At 38.0% G+C, this 8,807-nt stretch overlaps 2 protein-coding genes across 2 annotated transcripts; one reads left to right on the plus strand and one right to left on the minus strand.

Annotated features, from left to right (window-relative positions):
- Window positions 1–643: 643 nt before the first annotated feature.
- Window positions 644–2,948, plus strand: LOC120189818 (protein transport protein Sec61 subunit alpha-like). Its single transcript, XM_039192997.1, has 7 exons — window positions 644–993; window positions 1,268–1,492; window positions 1,583–1,937; window positions 2,031–2,044; window positions 2,079–2,129; window positions 2,255–2,390; window positions 2,694–2,948. The coding sequence occupies exons 1-7, from the start codon at window positions 650–652 to the stop codon at window positions 2,946–2,948; spliced, it is 1,380 nt and encodes a 459-aa protein (XP_039048928.1). The 5' UTR covers window positions 644–649.
- A 175-nt stretch (window positions 2,949–3,123) lies between these two features.
- Window positions 3,124–6,876, minus strand: LOC120189157 (probable alpha,alpha-trehalose-phosphate synthase [UDP-forming] 7). The gene is made up of 4 exons (XM_039192493.1): window positions 6,743–6,876; window positions 4,403–6,516; window positions 4,029–4,302; window positions 3,124–3,878 (listed from the first exon to the last, which is right to left on the minus strand). Exons 2-4 carry the CDS (start codon window positions 6,382–6,384, stop codon window positions 3,567–3,569), a joined length of 2,568 nt encoding a protein of 855 aa, XP_039048424.1. The 5' UTR covers window positions 6,385–6,516; window positions 6,743–6,876; the 3' UTR covers window positions 3,124–3,566.
- Between the last annotated feature and the right edge of the window lie 1,931 nt (window positions 6,877–8,807).

Genomic DNA, 8,807 nt, shown 5'->3' on the forward strand with positions numbered 1-8,807 from the left:
TTGTGTGAAAGAAAAGTAAGCTTTTTAAAGGCGGATTTACCAGATTTAATTGACGGAGTTGTAGATCTGCTTCCATTTTCGTTGATCTATTTATCAGCGGAAGTTCATTTCGGTTCTTTCTACATTAGCTAATTTGAACCGATCGTTTTCATAAATCTCCTAAGCATGCACCCTTGACTATCAACATTATTTGAAATCACGCTTTTCCACCCTTTCGAACTTGTGTTGATATGTAGTAGGCAATGATTAATGATTGAACGAATTTTACCTGTAATTAAATTAGATTAAATTTATTCATTATTGTTGACTTTGATATCAAATTATGGTGTTTTTCTTTAATGATCATATCCCTTTCCACGTAATCATTGCTCTAATTAATTTTAAAAGAAGAAGAAATCATTGTTCCGATTGTGGAACACAGATGAGTTATTTAGAGATTGAGATCAAGTTGGATAGTAATTAGGATAAGAATCATTAAATTTGTGTTCTAATTTAGTGCTGAACCTTGGGAAAATGTTTCTATCCTCTCAGTAAATTCATGGCATTAGCTTTTTCTTGCAATCTCTTAAATTCAATATATTTGTGGCAAGTTCCTTTACTGACAACCCATTTCTGAATTATTGGTGTAATTCAGTTCTGAATTGACAATATGGGAGGAGTGTTCAGAGTGCTACATCTGGTTCGACCATTTCTTTCGTTTCTGCCTGAGGTTCAGAGTGCTGACAGGAAAATTCCCTTCAGAGAGAAGGTCATCTACACTGTGATCTCCCTCTTCATCTTTCTGGTGTGCAGCCAGCTTCCACTTTATGGAATACATTCCACGACCGGTGCTGATCCTTTCTATTGGATGCGTATTATACTTGCGTCAAACCGTGGAACTGTCATGGAACTTGGAATCACCCCCATTGTGACACCTGGATTGGTGATGCAACTCCTGGCTGGTTCGAAGATCATTGAGGTGGACAATAGTGTTCGTGAGGATCGTGCACTCTTGTAAGTGTTTTCCACATTATCGTCTATTTTAGCGTTTTGACATGGTTACTCGATTCATGGAACTTCTTTTTACTAGAAAACATTTTCATTTCTATATTTGATTTATTCGGCAGTTAGTTTCACTTATAAAATGCAACAATACTTGTGCCATTGTTGCTTTTTGTTCAGTACTGATTTGTACGTGCTTGTGATATCTAAGACCATATCTTTATATATCCTTTATGATCTTTATGTGCATATTATAATCTTTTGTGCTTTAATGTGTACTTCGCAGAAATGGGGCTCAAAAGTTGTTGGGCATCCTGATTGCTGTGGGTCAAGCAGTGGCATATGTATTGTCTATGTATGGCAGTGTCGGTCAGCTTGGTGTCGGGAATGCTATTCTTATTATTATTCAACTTTGCTTTGCTGGAATCATTGTGATCTGCCTGGATGAACTTCTCCAGAAGGGATATGGTTTGGGCTCTGGTATGTCACTCTTCATAGCCACCAATATCTGGTATTTATCGCTTTGTTTTAACCATTTTTTTGACTTAATTCAAATGCATATCAGCATGACAATATCCTAAGTGCCATTCTGCTTGTGCAGTGAAAACATAATAAGGAAAGCCTTTAGCCCTACAACCATCAACAGTGGCCGTGGGGCTGAATTTGAAGGTGCTGTCATTGCTATGTTCCATCAAATGATAACCAGGACGGACAAAGTTAGAGCACTTCCCGAGGCTTTCTATCGGCAGAATCTTCCAAATGTTACAAATTTACTAGCTACAGTATTGATCTTCCTTATTGTCATCTACTTCCAAGGTTTCCGTGTTGTTTTGCCTTTAAGATCAAAAAATGCTCGTGGACAACAGGGGTCATATCCAATTAAGTTATTCTACACTTCCAACATGCTTATCATCCTTCAATCTGCTTTTGTTTCAAATCTTTATTTCATCTCCCAGGTACCTCCTTTACACCATATGAATTGTAAAAATGATAGCCTTTCATCTTACTTTTATTATCGAACTTCGCCAACGCTGTTTACTCTGCAACAGTTGCTGTACAGGAAGTGTTGGGCAAGTGGAAGGAATCTGAATATTCAGGTGGTCAGTTTATTCCGGTGGTTTAGCATGCTATGTTACTGCACCTGCGAGGTTAGAATCAATCTTGTTTCTCTTGCATCTCTTTTAACACATTCAGTGTGCCAATGCATCACATTCCTGATGTCTGCATTTTCATTTGTTTGGTTTTTTTCTTTCTTTCTGGTTATAGCTTACAGCTTGGCAGACATGGCAGCAAATTCCTTCCATGCTCTTTTTTATCTGGTGTTCATGCTTTCGGACTGTTTTTTGTTTTCAAAAACTTGGATTGAAGTTTCTGGTTCTTCAGCCAAAGATGTGACTGAGCAGCTCAAGGTAACCTAACTGCTGAGTAGCGTAATCGTGTTTGCATCATGCATGATAATGGACATTGTTGATCATGAATTCCCTTGCTTAGCATGTGATGGAAGGATGCCAATGCTTAATTGCTCTGTTGGTTTCACATTTCCTTGTTACCTCTTTCTTCTATTCCTTCTTTAAACCGAGAACTTGATAGAAAGAATTTTAGAAAGTCAGAACTTAAAAAGTTTTCGGGATCGAGTTTTCGAAGTTCAGAACTCGAGAAGCTCTATGTGATGTATCTTATAGTGTTTCTATGTTTTGTGGTTCTGTTTACAGGAACAGCAAATGGTGATGCCCGGACACAGAGATTCGAATCTGCAGAAGGAACTGAACCGCTACATACCGACAGCAGCTGCCTTTGGTGGAATGTGCATCGTTGCATTGACCGAATTAGCTGATTTCATGGGAGCCATTGGTTCAGGGACTGGGATATTGCTTGCTGTAACCATCATATATCAGTACTTTGAGACATTTGAGAAGGAGAGAGCCAGCGAACTGGGCTTCTTTGGCCTCGAAGCTCTATCAATATGATTCAATGTCCCAATTAGGCGGGGAAAATTGTTAGGCTAATGTTCGAGAATGATGACAGTTCTGATTATCAAATTCAAAGATTTAAAGTAGGTTTCACCTCTTTTTTTAAAAGAAAGAACTTCGCGCATTGGTACCACTCAGTAGGTTCTTCGATCACTATTATATATATATATATATTCCTACACCTGGGTTCTAAATGAATGTAAACATGGAAAAACTAGTTTCAAATATGCAATGTTTCTATAACATTTACAGAATTCAATGAAGAAGCAATGGATTCAATGTGCAAACAAAAGAACACTCAAAAAACAAGAAAAAAAGGTCAAATTTGTATACGTCCATTCAACAGGATGACTTTTCTACCCAGCAGAAACCACCACCCCAAGAATTTGATTCTGTTTCTTTTTTCTAATGATACCCGACCGTATTCCAGTTCAATCTTTTATGACTGCACAAATAAAACTTATTCTCCGTCTCCATATGGCTACACAGCAGTTCCCTTTCATGTGAAAAAGTTCTTCGCTTGTATATTTTTCAGTGGCCGACATTCTTTTTCATCAAGCAAAGGCATTCTTCCTGACACGACGGAAATTTTGCACGAAAGCCATGGGGGATACTTCACAGGGTGCCTTCCGATTCGCTATCCGTGACGGGTTCAGGGTCTGAAGCTTCTGCAAGACCTTCTAGCATGAGTAAAACCTCCACCGGGTCATCCAAATAATACTTGGCTTTGCTAGGTTTCTGGCCGACTGTGCACGCGAACACATTCGTTTTCGACGACAGGATACCACTGGAAATTGCGCTACTGATGATCTCAAACATCTCCTCATCGGATCTGTCATCCCCAATGCAGAGTACAAAATCAGCCTGCTTTCCTTTCTCCGACATCGACGTGAAGATCTTTTCAGCCACCAAACCTTTACTGACACCCTAAAAGCAACATTGAAAGTTGATGAATCTCGAGTGTTCGTCCAAATCAATAAAAACAATGTTTAATTGTTTATGATCGTTAAGTATACATAAAAAAGTCAGAATCTCGAATAAACAAATAGAATATCAAAACCGAAGTTAAGTATACACCTGTGGTTTCACTTCAACAATAAACTGGCCCGCTTTTACAGCCACCGGTTCATTTGCTAATACACTCTCGAGATGGTCTAACATCTCCTTCGCCTGGCTAGATCCGAAACCCAGGTCTGCGTCGCGATGGTGCCAGACCAATGCACTCTCCTTGGATTCAATTGAGGAGCCATCAGTGGCCTCTGTATACAATTGCATAACAGGCTCGGCCATTTCTTTCCACCCAAATTCACTGTTATGCCCACAAACTTCCCACTCATCGTTACCAGACCACCTGAAACATCAACAACTTCGAGGTAAGTGCACCTATAGAAGCGGCACTAAAACGGGAAATCAGGAAGAAACAAAAAATGGAGGAAAAAGAAACAACCTACCTCATGAAATATCCATGTTCAGCTGCAATTCCTAGCTTCTTACATGGAGAAAACCATTTGCTTAATCTATCTTTTCCTCTTCCACTTACAACAAAGACTGTATTCTTTGGATCACCAGAGAGTGTATTTATGATTGAGATAACTTCTGCACTTGGGGTCTTGTTATGTGAAGTTTGAGGCATTACGGTTCCATCATAGTCCAATAGTATAGCCCTATTTTTGGACCTTAGATACACGGATACGATGTGATCGATAGACAACTTTCTGAAGTTAGGATCAAGGGCTACAACTCTGAATCCGAAGCTCAAACCAATTCCCCAACAACGTCTTCTAAAATGGTCTTTACATGTCCTTTCCATATTCTGGAAGAAGCTTCGAGACCAATACGCTACATCGTGTGTGCTAACGTATCTATAATGCTTCTCATGTCGCAACTGCTTCTCAGCATCCGCCATTGAGATTGCATCACTCATTGCCTCTGCAGTTGCTTCAATATTCCACGGATTTATCCGAATTGCACCACTAAGTGAAGGAGAGCAACCAATAAACTCCGATACAACAAGCATGCTCTTCTTAGGTCCACTTGATTCTGAGGACGAGTCGGATTCAGAGACTCCTTGTCGGCACACAACGTACTCGTAAGGAGTAAGATTCATCCCATCCCTTACAGCTGTGACTACAACGCACTCAGCTACAGTGTAGTATGCAACTCTTTCGCTGATGCATACCGGCCTATCAATAAAGACAATCGGTTTATAGCCAGGTTGTCCAAAAGTCTCATTGATTCTCTTGCAGCTTGCCTGTATTTCGACCTCTATCTCCTCGATATCTTTCCCTTTTCCCCGGGCCGGGTTCGTGATCTGTACCAGAACTGCTCTTCCCTGCCACTTCGGGTGCTGTTTCAGCATCTGCTCCATTGCCAACAGCTTCAGGTTAACACCTTTAAAGACATCCATATCATCAACTCCAAGCAATACAGTCTTTCCTTCAAACTGTTGTTTAAGCTCTTCGACTCTCCACTCCTTATCCGTGAGTCTCAATGCAGACTGAATCTGCCCCATATGTATCCCAACAGGCATGATCTTTATCCCAATTGTCCTTCCATAGTACTCCAGTCCAATATAACCCCTCTTCGACTGATAGTCCAAACCTAGCATACGACTACAACAAGACAGAAAATGTCGAGCATAGTCAAAAGTATGAAAACCAATAAGGTCTGAATTCAAGAGAGCCTTCAGGATCTCTTCCCTCACGGGCGAAGTCCTATATATCTCGGATGAAGGGAATGGGCTATGTAGGAAAAAACCCATTCTCAATCTGTTAAACCTTCTCCTTAAGAATGTAGGCAACACCATCAAATGATAGTCATGGATCCATACATAATCATCTTCTGGGTTAATAACCTCGATCACCCTTTGATAAAAAATCTTATTTGCAGCAACGTAAGCCTCCCACAAAGTCCTATCGAACCTGCATCCATGATTTGCTGAAAACGGAAGCATATAATGGAAAAGCGGCCATAAATGTTGTTTACAGAAACCATGATAGAACTTTGTGAAAATATCAGGCGGAAGAAACGCGGGGACACACTTAAACATATCCAACAAAAGCTGTGATACGTCGTCTTGTTCGCTGGGATCAACATCAACGTTCAAAGAACCGACGTACAAAACCTCCAAATCTTCAGGCAAACCATCTTTTAACTGTAATAACAACGAATCGTCATCCCAACTAAAACTCCACCCTTTATTATCAGGCCTACGTTTAGCTTTAACTGGCAGCTGATTAGCTACGATAATAATCCTGTCTTGAATAACCGAGGACTGTACATCTGAGGTGACACTATTAGCCTGCTCATCATCGAGCTCCGAAATAACACCGGCCACAGTCATCACCCGCGGCAGCCGCTTGTGTTCATTCGGTTGACCAAGGAAATTACCAGACGCTAGATCTAAGAGATTGGTATATGATCTTGATATCATCTTTAACCCTCCTTTTAAGTTATCACCCAAAACAAGAATCAAACACAAAGATCTCAAAAACACATGCAATAAATAAGATCACTCAAAGGTTTTCATTTCTGTTCCCAAAATACTCTTTTAATTCAGCACATCCTGCATTTAGTATCAACAAAAAAACATCATCTATAAACGAGAATATCAGAAAACAAAATAAACCCATGAATAAATTATATCCAAAATATAGAACAACCCAATTAAATATTATATCCGAATTCAATCAAAACGAATCTAAAAATACAATAGCTTTCTGAAACCAAATCAATTCAAACTTAATGGAAGCAAGTATTCAAACAATAAAATATGAAACTTTGAAACTAACCTCTCCCTTCAAAGCACAAGTTTATGCCTTTAATGGGAACCCTTTGGATCCAAAAAATGAAAAATTTGAGGGGGGAAAATATGGAAAATTCTAGGGTTTGTTTTGGACCCTTCTTTATATAAAAGGATCAGTCACATTGACAAAATCTCCTCATTTCTTCCCTTCTCTTTCCTTTATATTTTATTGATATTGTTTTTGCAAACCATAGTGATCTTGCAATGCCGTTCGTGAAAAAAAAGAATCAAGTTTTGTTGCTGCCAGGATGCTTCGGCCGTTCGATTTCATATAAATTGATCACACCCGTTCTTTAAAGATTAACTGGTTGAGCAAGTTGCAGCTGAATCTTGTGGGTCCCTCTGTCATTTTTTTTCTCAACACAAAATTTGGGAAATACATTTTCTTTATTGAATAATTTGAGAAATACATCACCGCAAAAATAAAGAATATAATTTATATGAATAATTAATAGTTATTTTATATAAAATTTATATGAACCCCCTAAAATTATTTAGGATAAACTGTATATTAATTTAAAAAAAATTATACATGAGGTTATGTTTTGATTTCATTTTGATTTTTTGATGATGATGTTAATATGTCATAGTAAAGTAATTTTGTACCATCATTGAAAAAAAAATATTTTAACAATTTTATTTATTTATTAAAGATGAGTGATCAAAATAAATTAAAAACATAAAGTGAAACATGATTTAAAAAATAATTCGATGATCAAAATAAAATTATAAAAATAAATAGATGACTAAATTCATAGTTTACCCAAATATTTAATATATTTGCTTTCCTTATTTTGAAAGTTCCTTATTTTAGGGGAAAAATGCACAATGTAAAAAATAATGGGAGAGGATAAGATTGGCCAGTAGATTATCTAGTAAACCCAGCTGGCAAATTTGAAACTTTTGGCCGTCACGGCAACCAAGGTTACTATTACGTGGCATTCAGTCAACATCTCCACGTGTTTTGTAAATTTCGTGAAACCCAATGTCCCACGTGTCATCTTCAAGAAAAAGGCGAAGAAAGCAATCACGTGTTTTCATGGATAGATAGGCCTGGTCTCTTTACACTTCAGCACGTAATAAATGACTTTGGGCTTCACCTTACGTGTCACTGAGTTGTTGAAAGAGACCGGGATAGATACGTGGTCCACGCTGTATCTGAATATATACCCACATGTGACATCCAGTCCCTTCATTTAAGGATGAGAAATAGATATTGTTTACTAAAATGTTGATTTAAATCCTAATTTGTGTTACTTGTACGAATAAAAATTTTAAATGTTTAATATTATGATGATTTATGCGATTAATTTTTTTTATTTTTTATTTTATCGAATATGATCATCAGTTTAAAAATCAGACGCGTTTAATCATTTAGATTATCAGTATGCACAGTTTCCACTAATCTATTAATAGAAATATTACTGAGAATTAAAAAATTTAGAAAAAAATTGGCGTGCATCTACGTTCTTGTTCTTGTTCTTCTTTACAACTTCGATGGATCTCCCTGAGCAGCCAACCATGCTCAACCATTAAAAACCCTAACCCTCACAAAATCAAAACCCCAAAAATCATTTTGAGGGACATTATTTTCAACACATTGAATACGTGGCGGATTTATCAGTAAGTACTCCATCGAATACGGAGAAACCCTTGTGGGAGATCCATCTTTTAATTGCGTACAAGTGCTTCGTGCTCAGGATTCATCGTGCTTTAGGAGACGAGATCTCCTTGATGTCCATGTTGATGGCCAGTAGCAGGAAGGCGAGCGATGAGAACGAACTCCCCGTGATGGTTCCCCAGAAGACTGAAGAATCTATGAGCGACAAAAGAAGGGACCTTTTCTGGTTCTTGAAGAAAGCTTGGTTCACTTTGGTATTTGTGATGGAGTTTTTGGCAAGGATTTATCTTGTTTGAAACAGAAAACGGTGATTTCCGGTGATTTATTTTTCAAAATAGTTGTTATGCAATATTTATATTAATGGGTTAACGAAAATTATCGGTTGAGAGATTTAAACTGAATGGACTAATAATGTAAGGATTAAGTGCGT

This window comes from Hibiscus syriacus, unplaced genomic scaffold (genome assembly GCF_006381635.1).
Source record: "Hibiscus syriacus cultivar Baekdansim isolate YM2019G1 unplaced genomic scaffold, ASM638163v2 tig00004072_pilon, whole genome shotgun sequence".
NCBI lineage: Eukaryota > Viridiplantae > Streptophyta > Magnoliopsida > Malvales > Malvaceae > Hibiscus > Hibiscus syriacus.

Excerpts from the sequence above, each read along its gene's own strand:
- LOC120189818 (XM_039192997.1), top strand. The coding sequence starts at position 650 with ATGGGAGGAGTGTTCAGAGTGCTACATCTGGTTCGACCATTTCTTTCG. Across the intron at positions 1,493-1,582 it reads TTCATAGCCACCAATATCTG|TGAAAACATAATAAGGAAAG; the intron begins GTATTTATCGCT and ends CTGCTTGTGCAG. Across the intron at positions 2,130-2,254 it reads TATGTTACTGCACCTGCGAG|CTTGGCAGACATGGCAGCAA; the intron begins GTTAGAATCAAT and ends TATAGCTTACAG.
- LOC120189157 (XM_039192493.1), bottom strand. The coding sequence starts at position 6,384 with ATGATATCAAGATCATATACCAATCTCTTAGATCTAGCGTCTGGTAAT. Across the intron at positions 4,303-4,402 it reads GAACATGGATATTTCATGAG|GTGGTCTGGTAACGATGAGT; the intron begins GTAGGTTGTTTC and ends TTGATGTTTCAG. Across the intron at positions 3,879-4,028 it reads TTGTTGAAGTGAAACCACAG|GGTGTCAGTAAAGGTTTGGT; the intron begins GTGTATACTTAA and ends TGTTGCTTTTAG.